We start from the raw sequence: 26,646 nt of genomic DNA, 5'->3' as shown, positions 1-26,646 counted from the left end.
GAGTACCCTGGAAGCCGTGCCGTGTAAGGCCGTCCACATACAGTAGCACCGTGCAGGGGAATAGAATAGCGTGCAGGACGCTTTATTGCGCAGTGGGGCAATCCTGCAGATAGCGGGACAGATATTGTGCACAAAAACGCGCCTGCATGCACTTTTGTGTGCGTGACTGGGAGTCAGTGCTTCTCATCCATTTTTATATATTTGGAGGGCTATATTAAGAAGACTCCGGTGAAGACCCTTTTTGTTTCTCGATGGCTCCGTGCCAGCCCACCAGGAGCCTGATGTCAGAGTTGGCTGCTGGTATAGATGTACTGTCTGTGATTAGGAATACAAGTGCTTCCTCTTCGCTTTCCCTTAGGGCCTGTTGCATAAACTCCTCATTGTCCTGGGGTCCCGGGGAGGAAGGAGTAAGGGTCTTATTGAGTGGAAGAGCTGGGAGAGCTGTCCTCATTCAGGTCCCTCAGTGTGAGTCAGAGTAACTGGTTTGAACCCTCTATCCACTGCTGGACTGGTTTCTTTTTTTCTATCAAACAAACGTTAATGTGGCTACTCGCCATCTTAAGGCGGTCACGATGCCATGTGTGCGCTGCTGGCCATGCCGCAGAAGAGCCGGTTCCGTCCCTCTTCCATCCAGCTTGTTGTTCTGCTGTGTGGTCACATTGCTGGCGGCTCCTACCGGGCATCACCCACAGTCCGAGGTGATCTCTGAGACCAGTCACCACCAGTAGTGGCTGCGGCTGGGCACCTTCTGAGGGATGAGTTTGGCCTCTGTTGAGTCTTCTCGTCATGCCGGGTGCACCGTAGCAACAGAATGTATCTATAATTCATTGGCCGCCACCAGTTGATGAAGGTGCAGCTGCTGAAACAGCTTCCTAGCTGGCAAGGTTGCGAATGGTGCCCACGGGCTTAGCGTTAAAGTGGGTGGAGTTACAAGTCAGGAGGGGGGCGGGGGGTCAGCAAGCAGAGCGGTGGTTATGCTATAGCATTTACCAGCCGGCTGCAGCTTCCGTCATTATATTAATGTAAGTGCAGCTGCTTCCCAGCTGGCCGTGTTCTGTTATAGATAAAGTGCTGCGGTCTTGGCTCCGCCCACCCACGGAGGGGGCGGAGCTACAGTTCCAGGGGCACACCGGGGATTTCCCCGACTCCCGGGCAGCCCAGTCCAAGCCTGACTATACTGTACTATAATAAAGTGGCATTAGACGGTAACTTCACGTAATGTAACATAAATGGATTGTAATGTAATGGTATGAAGGCACACTCACCTTATGGATTAAGCCTTTCTTATACGGTATAATTAATATCATTATTGACAAATGTATTTATATAAAAATGTCTTCAGATAAGCTTTCTGCCCATCCCCCGACTGTTCCCGCTATACGCAGTAGTAAAACGTACCATTTGAAGCACCGCCATTCCTGCTGGCTTATCAGATGAGACCTATAGGTGTGTGTTTCTCTGCCAGCCCCCATGATGCAGAGCCATGCCCCGTAAGTACCGGCTCCAGAGTTTTGCGCGTCCTCTTGCGGCTGACTGAGTGCAATGGGGCGTGCTAATGTGGGCAGTGCTCAGTGAGGGGTGTCCATGGAATAGCGCTAGATGCCTGTGTTAGGACGTGTTTCTTGCACATATAAGGCTGGCGCAAGCATGCGCTGATGATGATGAAGCTCACGGATAGGGGCGGCCTGGGCGCATTTACAGTATGTGGTCAATTCTGCATTTGGGCCGAGATAGACATTTAGTCCCGCGCACACAAAGCCGACTTACCTTCGACCCCAGCCCCAAAGCCTTTAATGCTTGTAGTACATTTAAAAAACAAAATATTATGTTACCGAATGTCCCCAAATTACAGCTCCTGTAGAGGAGGTTCATGCTGCGCCTGTGCCTTGTACTGCATGCAGCCCGCATAATGGGCTGTCCTTGTCCTCAATAGCATTCACATAGGGTCCTCAATAGCATTCACATAGGGTCCTCAATAGCATTCATATAGGGTCCTCCATAGCATTCACATAGGATCCTCCATAGCATTCACATAGGATCCTCCATAGCATTCACATAGGGTCCTCCATAGCATTCATATTGGGTCCTCCATAGCATTCACATAGGATCCTCCATAGCATTCACATAGGATCCTCCATAGCATTCATATAGGGTCCTCCATAGCATTCACATAGGGTACGCCATAGCATTCATATAGGGTCCTCCATAGCATTCATATTGGGTCCTCCATAGCATTCACATAGGGTCCTCCATAGCATTCATATAGGGTCCTCCATAGCATTCACATAGGATCCTCCATAGCATTCACATAGGTTCCTCCATAGCATTCATATAGGGTCCTCCATAGCATTCACATAGGATCCTACATAGCATTCACATAGGGTCCTCCATAGCATTCACATAGGATCCTCCATAGCATTCACATAGGATCCTACATAGCATTCACATAGGGTCCTCCATAGCATTCACATAGGATCCTCCATAGCATTCACATAGGGTCCTCCATAGCATTCACATAGGGTCCTCCATAGCATTCACATAGGGTCCTCCATAACATTCATATAAGGTCCTCCATAGCATTCATAGGGTCCTCCATAGCATTCATATAGGGTAATCCATAGCATTCACATAGGGTCCTCAACAGCACATAAGGTCCTCCATAGCATTCATATAGGGTCCTCCATAGCATTCATATAGGGTCCTCGATAGCATTCGCAAAAGGTCCTCCATAGCATTCATATAGGGTCCTCCATAGTATTCATATAGGGTCCTCCATAGCATTCATATAGGGTCTGATTCTGTGTGGGGAGCGTAGCAAAAATGAGCAAGTACCTTCTCCCCTTGGTGTTTCACTGCAGGGGGGGGCGACTTACAATGTGCAGAGAGATTAGATGTGGGAGGGGCGCATCCAAACTCATATCTAAATTACAGTGTAAGAATAAAGCTGCCCAGCATGTGGGCTACATGCAGAAGCATCCAGTATTTGCCCTGCATGCATACATAGTACATGTATTTGCCCCCTTGCAGTGCAGCAGGGTTTCTCCAGGTTCATACAGTAGTTACTGTTTTTCAGTGTCAGTCTCAGGTATGTTTACGAAAGTGAGAGTTTATAGAAATGGAGATGTTGCCCATAGCAACCAATCAGATTCTACTTAACATTTAACTAGCACCTTCTAGAAGATGATAGCTAGAATCTTATTGGTTGCTATGGGCAACATCTCCACTTCCAAAAACTCTCACTTTAGTAACTATAACCCACAGTTGCAGATGCTTTCTTGCTGTTTCAGCACCATGGCCAGCTCCTATACAGCATGTCACTGCTTGGCTCCCTTGTGTCACATATAAATGGATTATACACCTAAACTTTCCTCAACCAATGCTGGATTCATGTCGTCTCTGCTTTGCTACAGAAACACCTTCCCGCTACTTCCAGCATTCCAATTATTGGAAACTGGACACTGCGAGATAAGCGTCCGGCTTTGTGGGATGGGTCTGCGTCATGATGTGAGAGTGGCCACATCCCAGGAGTGTGCCCTGCTAATGCTGTAAGCTCATTCTAAAATGCCAGCTCCGCTCCTCTCCCTGAAAATATCCTAGAGCAGGTGCCCCTGCTGTGAGCAGAACATTCCCCCAATCATTCCGCAATTTGGGAGACAAGTCCTAGCTGCCAGGACAGTCACCAAGGGTTTGCCTTACATGCAGTTGTCTTCCATGTGTGTTATGTCTTGTGTCACTGTTCATCACTGTTACATAAGGTGATCATTCCTGTCTTTCCTTGCAGCATGTGACGACTGGAAGGTTCTGCAGAAACCCAACTTGCACCGCAGTGTCAACCGGTTTGGCCACTCTGCGATCGTCAGTAACGGGTGAGACCATATACAGTATTTACGTGGATCTGGGAATGATGTACAGCAGGGATGGAACACAGCTTTGTGCAGAATCATGAGAGGGATGGGGTTTATCACTAGAGGGATAGGGTCTAGTATTTATCACTAGAGGGATAGGGTCTAGTATTTATCACTAGAGGGATGGGGTGTAGTATTTATCACTAGAGGGATAGGGTCTAGTATTTATCACTAGAGGGATAGGGTCTAGTATTTATCACTAGAGGGATAGGGTCTAGTATTTATCACTAGAGGGATAGGGTCTAGTATTTATCACTAGAGGGATGGGGTGTAGTATTTATCACTAGAGGGATGGGACCTAGTATTTATCACTAGAGGGATGGGGTGTAGTATTTATCACTAGAGGGATGGGATGTAGTATTTATCACTAGAGGGCTGGGGTGTAGTATTTATCAATAGAGGGCTGGGGTGTAGTATTTATCACTAGAGGGAAGGGGTGTAGTATTTATCACTAGAGGGATGGGGTGTAGTATTTATCACTAGAGGGATGGGGCCTAGTATTTATCACTAGACGGATGGGGTGTAGTATTTATCACTAGAGGGATGGGGTGTAGTATTTATCACTAGAGGGATGGGGTGTAGTATTTATCACTAGAGGGATGGGGCGTAGTATTTATCACTAGAGGGATGGGGCGTAGTATTTATCACTAGAGGGATGGGGCGTTGTATTTATCACTAGAGGGATGGGGCGTAGTATTTATCACTAGAGGGATGGGGCCTAGTATTTATCACTAGAGGGATGGGGCCTAGTATTTATCACTAGAGGGATGGGGTCTAGTATTTATCACTAGAGGGATGGGGCCTAGTATTTATAACTAGAGGGATGGGGCCTAGTATTTATCTCTAGAGGGATGGGGTCTAGTATTTATCACTAGAGGGATGGGGCCTAGTTTTTATCACTAGAGGGATGGGGCCTAGTTTTTATCACTAGAGGGATGGGGCCTAGTATTTATCACTAGAGGGATGGGGCCTAGTATTTATCACTAGAGGGATGGGGTGTAGTATTTATCACTAGAGGGATGGGGTGTAGTATTTATCACTAGAGGGATGGGGTGCAGTATTTATCACTAGAGGGATGGGGTGTAGTATTTATCACTAGAGGGATCGGGTCTAGTATTTATCACTAGAGGGATGGGGCCTAGTATTTATAACTAAAGGGATGGGGTGTAGTATTTATCACTAGAGGGATGGGGTGTAGTATTTATCACTAGAGGGATGGGGTGTAGTATTTATCACTAGAGGGATAGGGTCTAGTATTTATCACTAGAGGGATAGGGTCTAGTATTTATCACTAGAGGGATAGGGTCTAGTATTTATCACTAGAGGGATAGGGTCTAGTATTTATCACTAGAGGGATAGGGTCTAGTATTTATCACTAGAGGGCTAGGGCCTAGTATTTATCACTAGAGGGATGGGGTGTAGTATTTATCACTAGAGGGATGGGGTGTAGTATTTATCACTAGAGGGATCGGGTCTAGTATTTATCACTAGAGGGATGGGGCCTAGTATTTATAACTAGAGGGATGGGGCCTAGTATTTATCACTAGAGGGATGGGGCCTAGTATTTATCACTAGAGGGATGGGGTCTAGTATTTATCACTAGAGGGATGGGGCCTAGTATTTATCACTAGAGGGATGGGGCCTAGTTTTTATCACTAGAGGGATGGGGCCTAGTATTTATCACTAGAGGGATGGGGCCTAGTATTTATCACTAGAGGGATGGGGCCTAGTATTTATCACTAGAGGGATGGGGTGTAGTATTTATCACTAGAGGGCTGGGGTGTAGTATTTATCACTAGAGGGCTGGGGTGTAGTATTTATCACTAGAGGGATGGGGTGTAGTATTTATCACTAGAGGGATGGGGTGTAGTATTTATCACTAGAAGGATGGGGTGTAGTATTTATCACTAGAGGGATGGGGTGTAGTATTTATCACTAGAGGGATGGGGTGTATTATTTATCACTAGAGGGTTTGGGGCCTTGTATTTATTACTAGAGGGTTTGGGGCCTTGTATTTATCACTAGAGGGTGGGAGCCTTGTATTTATCACTAGAGGGTTGGAGGCCTTGTATTTATTACTAGAGGGTTGGGGGTGTAGTATTTATCACTAGAGGGTTGGGGGCCTTGTATTTATCACTAGAGGGTTGGGGGCCTTGCATTTATCACTAGAGGGTTGGGGGTGTAGTATTTATCACTAGAGGGTTGGGGGCCTTGTATTTATCACTAGAGGGTTGGGGGCCTTGTATTTATCACTAGAGGGTTGGGGGCCTTGTATTTATCACTAGAGGGTTGGGGGCCTTGTATTTATCACTGGAGGGTTGGGGGCCTTGTATTTATCACTAGAGGGTTGGAGGCCTTGTATTTATCACTAGAGGGATGGGGTGTAGTATTTATCACTAGATGGGATGGGGTGTATTATTTATCACTAGAGGGTTTGGGGCCTTGTATTTATTACTAGAGGGTTTGGGGCCTTGTATTTATTACTAGAGGGTTTGGGGCCTTGTATTTATAACTAGAGGGTGGGAGCCTTGTATTTATCACTAGAGGGTTGGAGGCCTTGTATTTATTACTAGAGGGTTGGGGGTGTAGTATTTATCACTAGAGGGTTGGGGGCCTTGTATTTATCACTAGAGGGTTGGGGGCCTTGTATTTATCACTAGAGGGTTGGGGGCCTTGTATTTATCACTGGAGGGTTGGGGGCCTTGTATTTATCACTAGAGGGTTGGAGGCCTTGTATTTATCACTAGAGGGATGGGTGTAGTATTTATCACTAGAGGGATGGGGTGTATTATTTATCACTAGAGGGTTTGGGGCCTTGTATTTATCACTAGAGGGTGGGAGCCTTGTATTTATCACTAGAGGGTTGGAGGCCTTGTATTTATTACTAGAGGGTTTGGGGCCTTGTATTTATCACTAGAGGGTTTGGGGCCTTGTATTTTTCACTAGAGGGTGGGAGCCTTGTATTTATCACTAGAGGGTTGGAGGCCTTGTATTTATTACTAGAGGGTTGGGGGTGTAGTATTTATCACTAGAGGTTTGGGGGCCTTGTATTTATCACTAGAGGGTTGGGGGCCTTGTATTTATCACTAGAGGGTTGGGGGCCTTGTATTTATCACTAGAGGGTTGGGGGCCTTGTATTTATTACTAGAGGGTTGGGGGTGTAGTATTTATCACTAGAGGGTTGGGGGCCTTGTATTTATCACTAGAGGGTTGGGGGCCTTGTATTTATCACTAGAGGGTTGGGGGCCTTGTATTTATCACTAGAGGTTTGGGGGCCTTGTATTTATTACTAGAGGGTTGGGGGTGTAGTATTTATCACTAGAGGGTTGGGGGCCTTGTATTTATCACTAGAGGGTTGGGGGCCTTGTATTTATCACTAGAGGGTTGGGGGCCTTGTATTTATCACTAGAGGGTTGGAGGCCTTGTACTTATCACTAGAGGGATGGGGTGTAGTATTTATCACTAGAGGGATGGGGTGTATTATTTATCACTAGAGGGTTTGGGGCCTTGTATTTATTACTAGAGGGTTTGGGGCCTTGTATTTATCACTACAGGGTGGGAGCCTTGTATTTATCTCTAGAGGGTTGGGGGCCTTGTATTTATCACTAGAGGGTTGGGGGCCTTGTATTTATCACTAGAGGGTTGGGGGCCTTGTATTTATCACTAGAGGGATGGGGTGTATTATTTATCACTAGAGGGATGGGGTGTATTATTTATCACTAGAGGGATGGGGTGTATTATTTATCACTAGAGGGATGGGGTGTATTATTTATCACTAGAGGGTTGGGGGCCTTGTATTTATCACTAGAGGGTTGGAGGCCTTGTATTTATCACTAGAGGGTTGGAGGCCTTGTATTTATTACTAGAGGGTTGGGGGTGTAGTATTTATTACTAGAGGGTTGGCGGCCTTGTATTTATCACTAGAGGGTTGCAGGCCTTGTATTTATCACTAGAGGGTTGGAGGCCTTGTATTTATCACTAGAGGGTTAGGGGCCTTGTATTTATCACTAGAGAGTTGGGGGCCTTGTATTTATCACTAGAGGTTTGGGGGCCTTGTATTTATTACTAGAGGGTTGGGGGTGTAGTATTTATCACTAGAGGGTTGGGGGCCTTGTATTTATCACTAGAGGGTTGGGGGCCTTGTATTTATCACTAGAGGGTTGGGGGCCTTGTATTTATCACTAGAGGGTTGGAGGCCTTGTACTTATCACTAGAGGGATGGGGTGTAGTATTTATCACTAGAGGGATGGGGTGTATTATTTATCACTAGAGGGTTTGGGGCCTTGTATTTATTACTAGAGGGTTTGGGGCCTTGTATTTATCACTACAGGGTGGGAGCCTTGTATTTATCTCTAGAGGGTTGGGGGCCTTGTATTTATCACTAGAGGGTTGGGGGCCTTGTATTTATCACTAGAGGGTTGGGGGCCTTGTATTTATCACTAGAGGGTTGGGGGCCTTGTATTTATCACTAGAGGGATGGGGTGTATTATTTATCACTAGAGGGATGGGGTGTATTATTTATCACTAGAGGGATGGGGTGTATTATTTATCACTAGAGGGTTGGGGGCCTTGTATTTATTACTAGAGGGTTGGAGGCCTTGTATTTATCACTAGAGGGTTGGAGGCCTTGTATTTATTACTAGAGGGTTGGGGGTGTAGTATTTATTACTAGAGGGTTGGCGGCCTTGTATTTATCACTAGAGGGTTGGCGGCCTTGTATTTATCACTAGAGGGTTGGCGGCCTTGTATTTATCACTAGAGGGTTGGAGGCCTTGTATTTATCACTAGAGGGTTGGAGGCCTTGTATTTATCACTAGAGGGTTAGGGGCCTTGTATTTATCACTAGAGGGTTGGGGGCCTTGTATTTATCACTAGAGGGTTGGGGGCCTTGTATTTATCACTAGAGGTTTGGGGGCCTTGTATTTATTACTAGAGGGTTGGGGGTGTAGTATTTATCACTAGAGGGTTGGGGGCCTTGTATTTATCACTAGAGGGTTGGGGGCCTTGTATTTATCACTAGAGGGTTGGGGGCCTTGTATTTATCACTAGAGGGTTGGAGGCCTTGTACTTATCACTAGAGGGATGGGGTGTAGTATTTATCACTAGAGGGATGGGGTGTATTATTTATCACTAGAGGGTTTGGGGCCTTGTATTTATTACTAGAGGGTTTGGGGCCTTGTATTTATCACTACAGGGTGGGAGCCTTGTATTTATCTCTAGAGGGTTGGGGGCCTTGTATTTATCACTAGAGGGTTGGGGGCCTTGTATTTATCACTAGAGGGTTGGGGGCCTTGTATTTATCACTAGAGGGTTGGGGGCCTTGTATTTATCACTAGAGGGATGGGGTGTATTATTTATCACTAGAGGGATGGGGTGTATTATTTATCACTAGAGGGATGGGGTGTATTATTTATCACTAGAGGGTTGGGGGCCTTGTATTTATCACTAGAGGGTTGGAGGCCTTGTATTTATCACTAGAGGGTTGGAGGCCTTGTATTTATTACTAGAGGGTTGGGGGTGTAGTATTTATTACTAGAGGGTTGGCGGCCTTGTATTTATCACTAGAGGGTTGGCGGCCTTGTATTTATCACTAGAGGGTTGGCGGCCTTGTATTTATCACTAGAGGGTTGGAGGCCTTGTATTTATCACTAGAGGGATGGGTGTAGTATTTATCACTAGAGGGATGGGGTGTATTATTTATCACTAGAGGGTTTGGGGCCTTGTATTTATCACTAGAGGGTGGGAGCCTTGTATTTATCACTAGAGGGTTGGAGGCCTTGTATTTATTACTAGAGGGTTGGGGGTGTAGTATTTATCACTAGAGGGTTGGGGGCCTTGTATTTATCACTAGAGGGTTTGGGGCCTTGTATTTATCACTAGAGGGTGGGAGCCTTGTATTTATCACTAGAGGGTTGGAGGCCTTGTATTTATTACTAGAGGGTTGGGGGTGTAGTATTTATCACTAGAGGTTTGGGGGCCTTGTATTTATCACTAGAGGGTTGGGGGCCTTGTATTTATCACTAGAGGGTTGGGGGCCTTGTATTTATCACTAGAGGGTTGGGGGCCTTGTATTTATTACTAGAGGGTTGGGGGTGTAGTATTTATCACTAGAGGGTTGGGGGCCTTGTATTTATCACTAGAGGGTTGGGGGCCTTGTATTTATCACTAGAGGGTTGGGGGCCTTGTATTTATCACTAGAGGTTTGGGGGCCTTGTATTTATCACTAGAGGGTTGGGGGTGTAGTATTTATCACTAGAGGGTTGGGGGCCTTGTATTTATCACTAGAGGGTTGGGGGCCTTGTATTTATCACTAGAGGGTTGGGGGCCTTGTATTTATCACTAGAGGGTTGGAGGCCTTGTACTTATCACTAGAGGGATGGGGTGTAGTATTTATCACTAGAGGGATGGGGTGTATTATTTATCACTAGAGGGTTTGGGGCCTTGTATTTTTTACTAGAGGGTTTGGGGCCTTGTATTTATCACTACAGGGTGGGAGCCTTGTATTTATCTCTAGAGGGTTGGGGGCCTTGTATTTATCACTAGAGGGTTGGGGGCCTTGTATTTATCACTAGAGGGTTGGGGGCCTTGTATTTATCACTAGAGGGATGGGGTGTATTATTTATCACTAGAGGGATGGGGTGTATTATTTATCACTAGAGGGATGGGGTGTATTATTTATCACTAGAGGGTTTGGGGCCTTGTATTTTTTACTAGAGGGTTTGGGGCCTTGTATTTATCACTACAGGGTGGGAGCCTTGTATTTATCTCTAGAGGGTTGGGGGCCTTGTATTTATCACTAGAGGGTTGGGGGCCTTGTATTTATCACTAGAGGGTTGGGGGCCTTGTATTTATCACTAGAGGGTTGGAGGCCTTGTACTTATCACTAGAGGGATGGGGTGTAGTATTTATCACTAGAGGGATGGGGTGTAGTATTTATCACTAGAGGGATGGGGTGTATTATTTATCACTAGAGGGTTTGGGGCCTTGTATTTATTACTAGAGGGTTTGGGGCCTTGTATTTATCTCTAGAGGGTTGGGGGCCTTGTATTTATCACTAGAGGGTTGGAGGCCTTGTACTTATCACTAGAGGGATGGGGTGTAGTATTTATCACTAGAGGGATGGGGTGTATTATTTATCACTAGAGGGTTTGGGGCCTTGTATTTATCACTACAGGGTGGGAGCCTTGTATTTATCTCTAGAGGGTTGGGGGCCTTGTATTTATCACTAGAGGGTTGGGGGCCTTGTATTTATCACTAGGGGGTTGGGGGCCTTGTATTTATCACTAGAGGGTTGGGGGCCTTGTATTTATCACTAGAGGGATGGGGTGTATTATTTATCACTAGAGGGATGGGGTGTATTATTTATCACTAGAGGGATGGGGTGTATTATTTATCACTAGAGGGTTGGGGGCCTTGTATTTATCACTAGAGGGTTGGAGGCCTTGTATTTATCACTAGAGGGTTGGAGGCCTTGTATTTATTACTAGATTGTTGGGGGTGTAGTATTTATTACTAGAGGGTTGGCGGCCTTGTATTTATCAGTAGAGGGTTGGCGGCCTTGTATTTATCACTAGAGGGTTGGCGGCCTTGTATTTATCACTAGAGGGTTGGAGGCCTTGTATTTATCACTAGAGGGTTGGAGGCCTTGTATTTATCACTAGAGGGTTAGGGGCCTTGTATTTATCACTAGAGGGTTGGGGGCCTTGTATTTATCACTAGAGGTTTGGGGGCCTTGTATTTATTACTAGAGGGTTGGGGGTGTAGTATTTATCACTAGAGGGTTGGGGGCCTTGTATTTATCACTAGAGGGTTGCGGGCCTTGTATTTATCACTAGAGGGTTGGGGGCCTTGTATTTATCACTAGAGGGTTGGAGGCCTTGTACTTATCACTAGAGGGATGGGGTGTAGTATTTATCACTAGAGGGATGGGGTGTATTATTTATCACTAGAGGGTTTGGGGCCTTGTATTTATTACTAGAGGGTTTGGGGCCTTGTATTTATCACTACAGGGTGGGAGCCTTGTATTTATCTCTAGAGGGTTGGGGGCCTTGTATTTATCACTAGAGGGTTGGGGGCCTTGTATTTATCACTAGAGGGTTGGGGGCCTTGTATTTATCACTAGAGGGATTCGGTGTATTATTTATCACTAGAGGGATGGGGTGTATTATTTATCACTAGAGGGATGGGGTGTATTATTTATCACTAGAGGGTTGGGGGCCTTGTATTTATCACTAGAAGGTTGGAGGCCTTGTATTTATCACTAGAGGGTTGGAGGCCTTGTATTTATCACTAGAGGGTTGGAGGCCTTGTATTTATTACTAGAGGGTTGGGGGTGTAGTATTTATTACTAGAGGGTTGGCGGCCTTGTATTTATCACTAGAGGGTTGGCGGCCTTGTATTTATCACTAGAGGGTTGGAGGCCTTGTATTTATCACTAGAGGGTTGGAGGCCTTGTATTTATCACTAGAGGGTTAGGGGCCTTGTATTTATCACTAGAGGGTTAGGGGCCTTGTATTTATCACTAGAGGGTTAGGGGCCTTGTATTTATTATTATATACATATACAATTGTGTTTCTCGCTAGGTCCATGTATATATTTGGAGGATTTTCCAGCGTGCTGCTGAATGACATCTTGGTGTATAAACCTCCGAGCTGTGAGGCTTTCCACACTCGGGAGCTGTGCACGGGCGCCGTACAGGGCATCAGCTGTCTGTGGGACCGAGGCCACTGTGTGTCATGGGAGACTGCGCACACCAGCAGCAGCAGCTTGTCCCGGGCCCATTGCCCCAACAAATCCGGTAAGAGGCCAGGTGCCGGCACTTCCCCGTCCTGAGAGTGTAACCACTTTATATTTGCTAACAACGTGCAGTACATTAATTACATTAGCATAATGGACTTCTGAGCTGTAATGTAATAAGAGCCGTATATATGAAATAAAGGAATTGACTTCTGATCCTCATTGGCACTTTTCCGGGCGCTGTCAGGTGCTGGTAAGTAATAGGGGTCGGTTTTTGGCTGTTTGTAAACCTTAGTGACACATAGAACGTTGCTCAATTCCGACCACAGACGCATCTCCTGCACCAGGATTGGCTGATACAAATGTGCGCGGTTACTGATGGCTGCCTTCACCAACGCATGGATGGGGCGATGCAGACGTAAACGTATGCGTCATCCCTCGTTGTTGCTCAGGTCGCGCCATACAGGCATCTTAGTCGCGTTATGAAAATATAGTGGGTGGGCGCATTGAGACGCGACAGAATCCACGGCATGAAATGCACAGCGTACCCGCCCATACACACCACGTACACATTTATACACACTGTATACGTCCAAACACACCACGTACACATTTATAAACACCGTACACGCCCATACACACCACATACACATTTATACACACCGTACACGTCCATACACACCACGTACACATTTATACACACCGTACATGCCCATACTCACCACGTACACATTTATATACACCGTACACGCCCATACACACCACGTACACATTTATACACACCGTACACGCCCATACACACCACGTACACATTTATACACACTGTACACGCCCATACACAGCACGTACACATTTATATACACCGTACACGTCCATACACACCACGTACACATTTATACACACCATACACACCACGTACACATTTATATACACAGTACACGCCCATACACACCACGTACACATTTATACACACCGTACACGCCCATACACACCACGTACACATTTATACACACCGTACACGCCCATACACACCACGTACACATTTATACACACCGTACACGCCCATACACACCACGTACACATTTATACACACCGTACATGCCCATACACACCACGTACACATTTATACACACCGTACACGCCCATACACACCACGTACACATTTATTCACACCGTACACGTCCATACATACCACGTACACATTTATACACACCGTACACGCCCATACACACCACGTACACATTTATACACACCGTACACGTCCATACACACCACGTACACATTTATACACACCGTACACGCCCATAAACACCACGTACAAATTTATACACACCGTACACGTCCATACATACCACGTACACATTTATACACACCGTACACGTCCATACACACCACGTACACATTTATACACACCGTACACGCCCATACACACCGTACACGCCCATACACACCACGTACACATTTATACACACCGTACACGTCCATACACACCACGTACACATTTATACACACCGTACACGCCCATACACACCACGTACACATTTATACACACCGTACACGTCCATACACACCACGTACACATTTATACACACCGTACACGTCCTTACACACCACGTACACATTTATACACACCGTACACGTCCTTACACACCACGTACACATTTATACACACCGTACACGTCCATACACACCACGTACACATTTATACACACCGTACACGTCCATACACACCACGTACACATTTATACACACCGTACACGCCCATACACACCACGTACACATTTATACACACCGTACACGCCCATACACACCACGTACACATTTATACACACCGTACACGTCCATACACACCACGTACACATTTATACACACCGTACACGCCCATACACACCACGTACACATTTATACACACCGTACACGCCCATACACACCACGTACACATTTATACACACCGTACACGCCCATACACACCACGTACACATTTATACACACCGTACACGTCCATACACACCACGTACACATTTATACACACCGTACACACCCATACACACCACGTACACATTTATACACACCGTACACGCCCATACACACCACGTACACATTTATACACACCGTACACGCCCATACACACCACGTACACATTTATACACACCGTACACATTTATACACACCGTACACGCCCGTACACACCACGTACACATTTATACACACCGTACACGCCCGTACACACCACGTACACATTTATACACACCGTACACGCCCATACACACCACGTACACATTTATATACACCGTACACGTCCATACACACCATGTACACATTTATACACTGTACACACCACGTACACATTTATACACACTGTACACACCACGTACACATTTATACACTGTACACACCATGTACACATTTATACACTGTACACACCACGTACACATTTATACACACCGTACACGCCTGTATACACCACGTACACATTTATACACACCGTACACACCACATACACATTTATACACACTGTACACGCCCGTACACACTGTACACGCCCGTACATTTATATACACACCGTACACACCCATACGCACAACGTACACATTTATACAGACTGTACACACCCGTACACACTTGCGCGCACCGTAGAAGTTTATACACACGCCGTACCACCCCTTACACTCCATGTACATGTTAATATACACACCGTACTACCCCAAACACTCCATGTACATGTTTATACACACGCCGTACCACCCCTTACACTCCATTTACATGTTAATATACGCCCCGTAAGAGACATCCACAAACTACTATATCCTAGAAATAATTATATGCCGCAGTTTAATTATCTGGGGTGCAATATGCAAAATGCAGGGAAACAAACTCATTACTAATTGTTATCAATGTACAATAAAAGTGTCGGTGGAATCAGTGGGGCCCTCCGGGGTGGTTATCCGGCATTTCCCATCTATTAATCCTTTATGCTATTGAATTGTACGTGGTGCAGGATTGTACATCATTGTTTTATACTCCTTTTCTATTTTATTATGTTCATACTCTATACAGTGCTGTACTGTTATATAACTTAGTGTAGTCACCAGTGCATCGCACATTCCTCCCTACCTGCTATGCCTGATAATATAACCTGTCATGTCTGCCCCCCTCCCACAGCGCCAGCAGATGACAGATGCTATAAAAACACCGACTGCGCCAGCTGTACCGCCAACACCAACGGCTGCCAGTGGTGTGATGACAAGAAGTGTATGTCGCTGACCAGCAACTGCAGTGTGGTGAGAACTCCGTTCATTATAAGACACAATCCACACAGATATAACCTTTATTACAGCCTTGTGTTCTAGCTAGGAACCAGTGACATCCTGAGAGTGCACCCTATAGACTCACTAGGAGCCAGTGACATCACTGATAGTGCAGCCTATCCAGTCATTAGAAACCAGTTACATCACTGAGAATGCAGCCAATACAGTCACTAGGAACCAGTGACATCACTGAGAATGCAGCGCATCTAGTCACTAGAAACCAGTTACATCACTGAGAATGAAGCCTATCCAGTCACTAGGAACCAGTGACATCACTGAGAATGCAGCCTATCCAGTCACTAGGAACCATGAGATCACTGAGAATGCAGCCTATTCAGTCACTAGCAACCAGTGACATCACTGAGAATGCAGCCAATACAGTCACTAGGAACCAGTGACATCACTGAGAATGCAGCCTATTCAGTCACTAGCAACCAGTGACATCACTGAGAATGCAGCCAATACAGTCACTAGGAACCAGTGACATCACTGAGAGTGCAGCCTATCCAGTCACTAGGAACCAGTGACATCACTGAGAGTGCAGCCTATACAGTCACTAGGAACCAGTGACATCACTGAGAATGCAGACTATCCAGTCACTAGGAACCAATGACATCACTGAGAGTGCAGCCTATCCAGTCACTAGGAACCAGTGACATCACTGAGAATGCTGCCTATCCAGTCACTAGGAACCAATGACATCACTGAGAATGCAGCCTATCCAGTCACTAGGAACCAGTGACATCACTGAGAATGCTGCCTATCCAGTCACTAGGAGCCAGTGACATCACTGAGAATGCTGCCTAACCAGTCACTAGGAACCAATGACATCACTGAGAATGCAGCCTATCCAGTCACTAGGAGCCAGTGACATCACTGAGAATGCAGCCTATCCAGTCACTAGGAGCCAGTGACATCACTGAGAATGCAGCCTATCCAGTCACTAGGAACCAGTTACATCACTGAACTGCACTGTATTATTACAGTCTCTGGTATGGAATTGGATAGACAGATATATTCCCCTTATACAGTATCTAATATCATCGTTGCTGCTTGTTGTAAACTGTAAGTAATTGTAATTTTGTTTCTCTTATTGGCTGTCCCCAGTCTGTGAAGAATTACACCAAGTGTTATGTGAGAAATGAGCAGATCTGTAACAAGCTGACCAGCTGTAAGAGCTGTTCCCTCAACCTGAACTGCCAGTGGGATCAGAGACAGCAGGAGTGCCAGGCCCTGCCAGGTGTGTAGTCACTGGTATGATTGTGTCCTCATCCACTACACATGGGTCATTAGTGTTCTGCTGTTATTGGCCTCTGTATACCTCACTCCCTATCTGTGTTCTTTATTTCCATACGTCAGGACATCACATCCCACCAGACCCTCACCACCCCATCCTCCTCCTTGCCACCCTGCCTCTCCTCATCCTCCCCATCCTGCCTCTCCTCATCCTTCCCATCCTGCCTCTCCTCATCCTTCCCATCCTGCCTCTCCTCATCCTTCCCATCCTGCCTCTCCTCATCCTTCCCATCCTGCCTCTCCTCATCCTCCCCATCCTGCCTCTCTTCATCCTTCCCATCCTGCCTCTCCTCATCCTTCCCATCCTGCCTCTCCTCATCCTTCCCATCCTGCCTCTCCTCATCCTCCCCATCCTGCCTCTCCTCCTCCTTCCCATCCTGCCTCTCCTCATCCTCCCCATCCTGCCTCTCCTCATCCTTCCCATCCTGCCTCTCCTCATCCTCCCCATCCTGCCTCTCCTCATCCTCCCCATCCTGCCTCTCCTCATCCTTCCCATCCTGCCTCTCCTCATCCTTCCCATCCTGCCTCTCCTCATCCTTCCCATCCTGCCTCTCCTCATCCTCCCCATCCTGCCTCTCCTCATCCTCCCCATCCTGCCTCTCCTCATCCTTCCCATCCTGCCTCTCCTCATCCTCCCCATCCTGCCTCTCCTCATCCTCCCCATCCTGCCTCTCCTCATCCTCCCCATCCTGCCTCTCCTCATCCTTCCCATCCTGCCTCTCCTCATCCTCCCCATCCTGCCTCTCCTCATCCTCCCCATCCTGCCTCTCCTCATCCTTCCCATCCTGCCTCTCCTCATCCTTCCCATCCTGCCTCTCCTCATCCTTCCCATCCTGCCTCTCCTCATCCTCCCCATCCTGCCTCTCCTCATCCTCCCCATCCTGCCTCTCCTCATCCTTCCCATCCTGCCTCTCCTCATCCTTCCCATCCTGCCTCTCCTCATCCTCCCCATCCTGCCTCTCCTCATCCTCCCCATCCTGCCTCTCCTCATCCTCCCCATCCTGCCTCTCCTCATCCTCCCCATCCTGCCTCTCCTCCTCCTCCCCATCCTGCCTATCCTCATCCTCCCCATCCTGCCTCTCCTCATCCTTCCCATCCTGCCTCTCCTCCTCCTCCCCATCCTGCCTCTCCTCCTCCTTCCCATCCTGCCTCTCCTCATCCTCCCCATCCTGCCTCTCCTCATCCTTCCCATCCTGCCTCTCCTCATCCTTCCCATCCTGCCTCTCCTCATCCTTCCCATCCTGCCTCTCCTCATCCTCCCCATCCATCTTAACAACTCTTACATAATTCTGCCCAGTATCTGGAGATGGTCAGGGCCCTCATCCGGACCTCCCCCTTAACCCTATCCCCTCCTGCCTCCTCCACTCCCTCTGCCCTGTTGCCTGTTCAAATCTTGCTAACCTATTCAGTCTCTCTCCTCCCTTTTGCCTCCAAACTCCTTGAGCGTATTGTCTACAACCGTCTTACCACATTTCTTTCCTCCCACTCCCTCCTTGACCCTTTTCAGTCTGGCTTCCGTTCTCTCCACTCCACCGAAACTGCCCTCACCAAAGTCACCAATGACCTCCTTGTTGCCAAATCCAAGGGCCACTACTCCCTGGTCATTCTCTTTGACCTCTCTGCTGCTTCTGACACTGTGGACCACCCTCTCCTGCTGCAAATCCCTCACTCCCTTGGTCTACGTGACACTTCCCTCTCCTGGCTGTCATCCTACCTCTCTGGCTGATCCTTATCTGTCTCCTGTCATGACTCCTATTCCCCCCCCCCACATGGACCTATCCTATTCTCCCTCTATATGTCCTCTATAGGTGAAGTCATTAGCTATTTTGACCTCTAATATCATCTCTATGCTGATGACACTCAGATCTACCTTTCCTCCCCGACCTCTCTCCTCACTCATATCTTTAATTGTCTCTCATTGTCCCAGCATTTTACTTCCTCCCACTCCAGCCTCCCTACCTCTGGAACTCTCTACCTCTCCCTATTAGACTTTCCACCGCTCTACCAAGCTTCAAATGGGCTATCAAAAATCTATCTTCATCAAAGCCTCCCAGCTGTCATCCTAACCCACTGCTCTATGCTCCTCACTCACGGTCTCTCCCCTCTGTGTCACCCCTGTCTATCTGCCTCTCCCCTATAGAGTGTAAGCTCTCATCCTAACCCACTGCTCTATGCTCCTCACTCACGGTCTGTCCCCTCTGTGTCACCCCTGTCTGTCTGCCCCTCCCCTATAGAGTGTAAGCTCTCATCCTAACCCAACGCTCTATGCTCCTCACTCACTGTCTCTCCCCTCTGTGTCACCCCTGTCTGTCTGCCTCTCCCCTATAGAGTGTAATCTCTCATCCTAACCCTCCTCTCTATCCTCCTCTCTCACTGTCTCTCCCCTCTGTGTCACCCCTGTCTGTCTGCCTCTCCCCTATAGAGTGTAATCTCTCATCCTAACCCTCCTCTCTATCCTCCTCTCTCACTGTCTCTCCCCTCTGTGTCACCCCTGTCTGTCTGCCTCTCCCCTATAGAGTGTAATCTCTCATCCTAACCCACCGCTCTATGGGCCTGATTCAGGCCGAACGCTCTGACCAGAGATCTCGCTCTGAATCAGGGCCCTCCTCCCTCAACTTGGAGCGGCCTCATGGATGATCGCATAGTTGTTGGTTACCACCCACAGCTATAGCGAGCGTCCATGATGATGGTCGCGATGGTCAAGACCATCGCGACCATCGGGCTTGCGATGAGACCCTGCGGTAGGGTCTCGCTGCCGCAAGCCCAGGAGTGCTTTTGGCTCTATCAGAGCTAAAATCACTTCCACTGACATCACTACTGATGTCAGTGGGGCCGGACTCAGACGGTAGGCGTTCCCATGGGAACGCCTCCGTCTGGCAGCCACGCCCCCGGCACGCCCACCAAAGGGGGCGTGCTGTCACTCACCATCGACAGCACGCCCCCTTTGGTGCGAGAACCATATTATTCGGGTCTCGCACATGCGCACGACGGAGCTCCCTCCGTCGTGCGCATGCGCAATTCGGCACCATCGACCCGCTTGCGAGCATCCAGCGCTCGCGAGCGGGTCAGAATCAGGCCCAATGCTCCTCACTCACTGTCTCTCCCCTCTGTGTCACCCCTGTCTGTCTGCCCCTCCCCTGTAGACTGTAGGCTCTCACGAGCAGGGCCCTCTTATGTGCTTTTCTTTCCCTCACTTATACCATAATCTCCTCCCCACTGCCTACAAGAGCACCTGACCCTTGGGTAGTGCTGACCCGCTTATTATTTGGGTATTATGAGCAATGTTTATAAACCACATCCTCGTCCTGCAGTGTTCTGTACTGTAAGTAGCTTATTTCTTGTTTTGTTCATACCCATTTGTTTATGTACTGTGTAAGGCGCTGCGGAACCCTTGTGGCACCATATAAATAAAGTATAATAATAATAGTAATATATCCCTTTTTCATGCTCTCCATTTTTGTGATTGCAGCCCACTTATGCGGAGAGGGATGGAGCCATGTGGGAGATGCCTGTCTGCGTATAAACTCCAGCCGGGACAGCTACGACAATGCTAGAGTGTACTGCCACAACCTGAGCGGCAGCCTCGCCTCCCTCACCTCCTCCAAGGAAGTGGACTTTGTGCTTGATGAAATGCAGAAATATACAGTGCAGGTAACATCACCTAACACGATGCAATCATCCTACTGCCCTCCCCCGTACCACACCGCTCTTACCACACTCCCCCGTACCACACCGCTCTTACCACACTCCCCGGTAACACACCGCTCTTACCACACTCCCCGGTAACACACCGCTCTTACCACACTCCCCGGTAACACACCGCTCTTACCACACTCCCTGGTAACACACCGCTCTTACCACACTCCCCGGTAACACACCGCTCTTACCACACTCCCCCGTACCACATTGCTCTTACCACACTCCCCCGTACCACACTGCTCTTACCACACTCCCCCGTACCACTCCGCTCTTAACCACACTCCCCGGTAACACACCACTCTTACCACACTCCCCGGTAACACACCGCTCTTACCACACTCCCCTTCCACACCGCTCTTACCACAGTCCCCAGTATCACACCGCTCTTACCACACTCCCCGGTAACACACTGCTCTTACCACACTCCACTTCCACACCGCTCTTACCACACTCCCCCGTACCACACCGCTCTTACCACACTCCCCGGTAACACACCACTTTTACCATGCTCCCCGGTAAGACACCGCTCTTACCACACTCCCCGGTAACACACCGCTCTTATCACACTCTCCTGTAACACACAGTGCGATATTAGACACACTGGAGTCTCCGCAGTGATAACGGTATACTGTCACTGATATGTGCTGGATTCATGCTCAGAGCGCACCACGGGACTGGAGTATAAATGAGATTACAGTAAAACGTGACTGGACATCCCATTCCGGCATCCTGTACCCATCCCCCCAATACTCCCCTCTTTCCCTTTATCAATGTCTCTGGCATCCTGTACCCATCCCCCCAATACTCCCCTCTGTCCCTTTATCAATGTCTCCGGCATCCTGTACCCATCCCCCCAATACTCCCCTCTGTCCCTTTATCAATGTCTCCGGCATCCTGTACCCATCCCCCCAATACTACCCACTGTCCCTTTATCAATGTCTCCGGCATCCTGTACCCATCTTCCCAATACTCCCCTCTTTCTCTTTATCAATGTCTCCGGCATCCTGTACCCATCCTCCCAATACTCCCCTCTTTCCCTTTATCAATGTCTCCGGCATCCTGTACCCATCCCCCCAATACTCCCATCTGTCCCTTTATCAATGTCTCCGGCATCCTGTACCCATCCACCCAATACTCCCCTCTGTCCCTTTATCAATGTCTCCGGCATCCTGTACCCATTCCACCAATACTCCCCTCTGTCCCTTTATCAATGTCTCCGGCATCCTGTACTCATCCCCCCCAATATTCCCCTCTGTCCCTTTATCAATGTCTTCGGCATCCTGTACCCATCCTCCCAGTACTCCCCTCTATCCCTTTATCAATATCTCCGGCATCCTGTACTCATCCACCAATACTCCCCTCTGTCCCTTTATCATTGTCTCCGGCATCCTGTACCCATCCCCCCAATACTCCCCTCTGTCCCTTTATTATTGTCTCCGGCATCCTGTACCCATCCTCTCAATACTCCCCTCTGTCCCTTTATCAATGTCTCCGGCACCCTGTACCCATCCCCCAATACTCCCCTCTGTCCCTTTATCATTGTATTCAGCATCCGATATTAGACAGGGGTTGTGCGTATTACTGAGTATAGTGGACATATTGCATCCACCAGGCACGTCGGGTGTCCATGTCTGGGATACTGTAACGACAGAACGTAACAGTTGTCTGTCGGATGAGAAATACAGAATCTCCCATTAATAACGCCACATCTCCTGCTCAGCCTGTCACTGTAAATTATTTATCAAACTCATCTGTTGTTGTAATCTGCTCGGACTCTCTCTTGGCTACTGAGCGCTGGCTGCGAGCGCAGAGCAGATGAGGGCTGGTGCCGGCAGAGTGAAAGCCATAACACGCACTTTATAACCGCAACAAATGGACCTCATTACCCTCAGCCTCAATCTGTGACCGAGACACATTAATAGGATTATTCAGGCTCAGGAAATTGTCATTGTAGAGTGTGTATGAGAGGCAGCCTCTGAGCGACGGGACGGTGGGGGAGACGCACCGCGTGTAGCTCTATAAACGCTCTGCAAAGCCGGCTGCATGTTACACACCGGAATCTGTATATACAGCTGTAATGTAACCAGTGCAGGATATAGTATTACACACCGGAATCTGTATATACAGCTGTAATGTAACCAGTGCAGGATATACTATTACACACCGGGATCTGTATATACAGCTGTAATGTAACCAGTGCAGGATATACTATTACACACCGGGATCTGTATATACAGCTGTAATGTAACCAGTGCAGGATATACTATTACACACCGGGATCTGTATATACAGCTGTAATGTAACCAGCGCAGGATATACTATTACACACCGGGATCTGTATATACAGCTGTAATGTAACCAGTGCAGGATATACTATTACACACCGGGATCTGTATATACAGCTGTAATGTAACCAGTGCAGGATATACTATTACACACCGGGATCTGTATATACAGCTGTAATGTAACCAGTGCAGGATATACTATTACACACCGGGATCTGTATATACAGCTGTAATGTAATCAGTGCAGGATATACTATTACACACCGGGATCTGTATATACAGCTGTAATGTAATCAGTGCAGGATATACTATTACACACCGGGATCTGTATATACAGCTGTAATGTAACCAGTGCAGGATATACTATTACACACCGGGATCTGTATATACAGCTGTAATGTAACCAGCGCAGGATATACTATTACACACCGGGATCTGTATATACAGCTGTAATGTAACCAGCGCAGGATATACTATTACACACCGGGATCTGTATATACAGCTGTAATGTAACCAGCGCAGGATATACTATTACACACCGGGATCTGTATATACAGCTGTAATGTAACCAGCGCAGGATATACTATTACACACCGGGATCTGTATATACAGCTGTAATGTAACCAGCGCAGGATATACTATTACACACCGGGATCTGTATATACAGCTGTAATGTAACCAGCGCAGGATATATTATTACACACCGGGATCTGTATATACAGCTGTAATGTAACCAGCGCAGGATATACTATTACACACCGGGATCTGTATATACAGCTGTAATGTAACCAGTGCAGGATATACTATTACACACCGGGATCTGTATATACAGCTGTAATGTAACCAGTGCAGGATATACTATTACACACCGGGATCTGTATATACAGCTGTAATGTAACCAGTGCAGGATATACTATTACACACCGGGATCTGTATATACAGCTGTAATGTAACCAGTGCAGGATATACTATTACACACCGGGATCTGTATATACTGCTGTAATGTAACCAGTGCAGGATATACTATTACACACCGGGATCTGTATATACAGCTGTAATGTAACCAGTGCAGGATATACTATTACACACCGGGATCTGTATATACAGCTGTAATGTAACCAGTGCAGGATATACTATTACACACCGGGATCTGTATATACAGCTGTAATGTAACCAGTGCAGGATATACTATTACACACCGGGATCTGTATATACAGCTGTAATGTAACCAGTGCAGGATATACTATTACACACCGGGATCTGTATATACAGCTGTAATGTAACCAGCGCAGGATATACTATTACACACCGGGATCTGTATATACAGCTGTAATGTAACCAGTGCAGGATATACTATTACACACCGGGATCTGTATATACAGCTGTAATGTAACCAGCGCAGGATATACTATTACACAACGGGATCTGTATATACAGCTGTAATGTAACCAGTGCAGGATATACTATTACACACCGGGATCTGTATATACAGCTGTAATGTAACCAGTGCAGGATATACTATTACACACCGGGATCTGTATATACAGCTGTAATGTAACCCAGTCGCAGGATATACTATTACACACCGGGATCTGTATATACAGCTGTAATGTAACCAGTGCAGGATATACTATTACACACCGGGATCTGTATATACAGCTGTAATGTAACCAGCGCAGGATATACTATTACACACCGGGATCTGTATATACAGCTGTAATGTAACCAGCTGCAGGATATACTATTACACACCGGATCTGTATATACAGCTGTAATGTAACCAGCGCAGGATATACTATTACACACCGGGATCTGTATATACAGCTGTAATGTAACCAGCGCAGGATATACTATTACACACCGGGATCTGTATATACAGCTGTAATGTAACCAGTGCAGGATATACTATTACACACCGGGATCTGTATATACAGCTGTAATGTAACCAGCGCAGGATATACTATTACACACCGGGATCTGTATATACAGCTGTAATGTAACCAGTGCAGGATATACTATTACACACCGGGATCTGTATATACAGCTGTAATGTAACCAGTGCAGGATATACTATTACACACCGGGATCTGTATATACAGCTGTAATGTAACCAGCGCAGGATATACTATTACACACCCGGGATCTGTATATACAGCTGTAATGTAACCAGCGCAGGATATACTATTACACACCGGGATCTGTATATACAGCTGTAATGTAACCAGCGCAGGATATACTATTACACACCGGGATCTGTATATACAGCTGTAATGTAACCAGTGCAGGATATACTATTACACACCGGGATCTGTATATACAGCTGTAATGTAACCAGTGCAGGATATACTATTACACACCGGGATCTGTATATACAGCTGTAATGTAACCAGTGCAGGATATACTATTACACACCGGGATCTGTATATACAGCTGTAATGTAACCAGTGCAGGATATACTATTACACACCGGGATCTGTATATACAGCTGTAATGTAACCAGTGCAGGATATACTATTACACACCGGGATCTGTATATACAGCTGTAATGTAACCAGTGCAGGATATACTATTACACACCGGGATCTGTATATACAGCTGTAATGTAACCAGTGCAGGATATACTATTACACACCGGGATCTGTATATACAGCTGTAATGTAACCAGTGCAGGATATACTATTACACACCGGGATCTGTATATACAGCTGTAATGTAACCAGTGCAGGATATACTATTACACACCGGGATCTGTATATACAGCTGTAATGTAACCAGTGCAGGATATACTATTACACACCGGGATCTGTATATACAGCTGTAATGTAACCAGTGCAGGATATACTATTACACACCGGGATCTGTATATACAGCTGTAATGTAACCAGTGCAGGATATACTATTACACACCGGGATCTGTATATACAGCTGTAATGTAACCAGTGCAGGATATACTATTACACACCGGGATCTGTATATACAGCTGTAATGTAACCAGCGCAGGATATACTATTACACACCGGGATCTGTATATACAGCTGTAATGTAACCAGTGCAGGATATACTATTACACACCGGGATCTGTATATACAGCTGTAATGTAACCAGTGCAGGATATACTATTACACACCGGGGATCTGTATATACAGCTGTAATGTAACCAGTGCAGGATATACTATTACACACCGGATCTGTATATACAGCTGTAATGTAACCAGTGCAGGATATACTATTACACACCGGGATCTGTATATACAGCTGTAATGTAACCAGTGCAGGATATACTATTACACACCGGGATCTGTATATACAGCTGTAATGTAACCAGTCGCAGGATATACTATTACACACCGGGATCTGTATATACAGCTGTAATGTAACCAGTGCAGGATATACTATTACACACCGGGATCTGTATAT

General features: G+C 46.9%; 1 protein-coding gene across 1 annotated transcript in view; it reads left to right on the top strand.

The window, feature by feature from the left end:
- Positions 1-577: 577 nt before the first annotated feature.
- Positions 578-26,646, top strand: part of LOC148431109 (attractin-like protein 1) — a 53,624-nt gene continuing 27,555 nt past the window's right edge. Inside the window, exons 1-6 of the mRNA XM_088466333.1 lie at positions 578-698; positions 3,782-3,866; positions 12,488-12,702; positions 15,804-15,922; positions 17,057-17,189; positions 20,715-20,896. Of these exons, the coding sequence (XP_088322459.1) occupies positions 578-698; positions 3,782-3,866; positions 12,488-12,702; positions 15,804-15,922; positions 17,057-17,189; positions 20,715-20,896 (855 nt within the window). The remainder of the gene's footprint in view (positions 699-3,781; positions 3,867-12,487; positions 12,703-15,803; positions 15,923-17,056; positions 17,190-20,714; positions 20,897-26,646) is intronic.

Source organism: Taudactylus pleione, unplaced genomic scaffold (genome assembly GCF_031769625.1).
Source record: "Taudactylus pleione unplaced genomic scaffold, aTauple2 ptg002853l, whole genome shotgun sequence".
In the NCBI taxonomy this organism is placed as follows: Eukaryota; Metazoa; Chordata; class Amphibia; order Anura; family Myobatrachidae; genus Taudactylus; species Taudactylus pleione.
The sequence above is the reverse complement of the archived record's forward strand: the minus strand, read 5'-3'. Positions and strand labels throughout refer to the sequence as shown.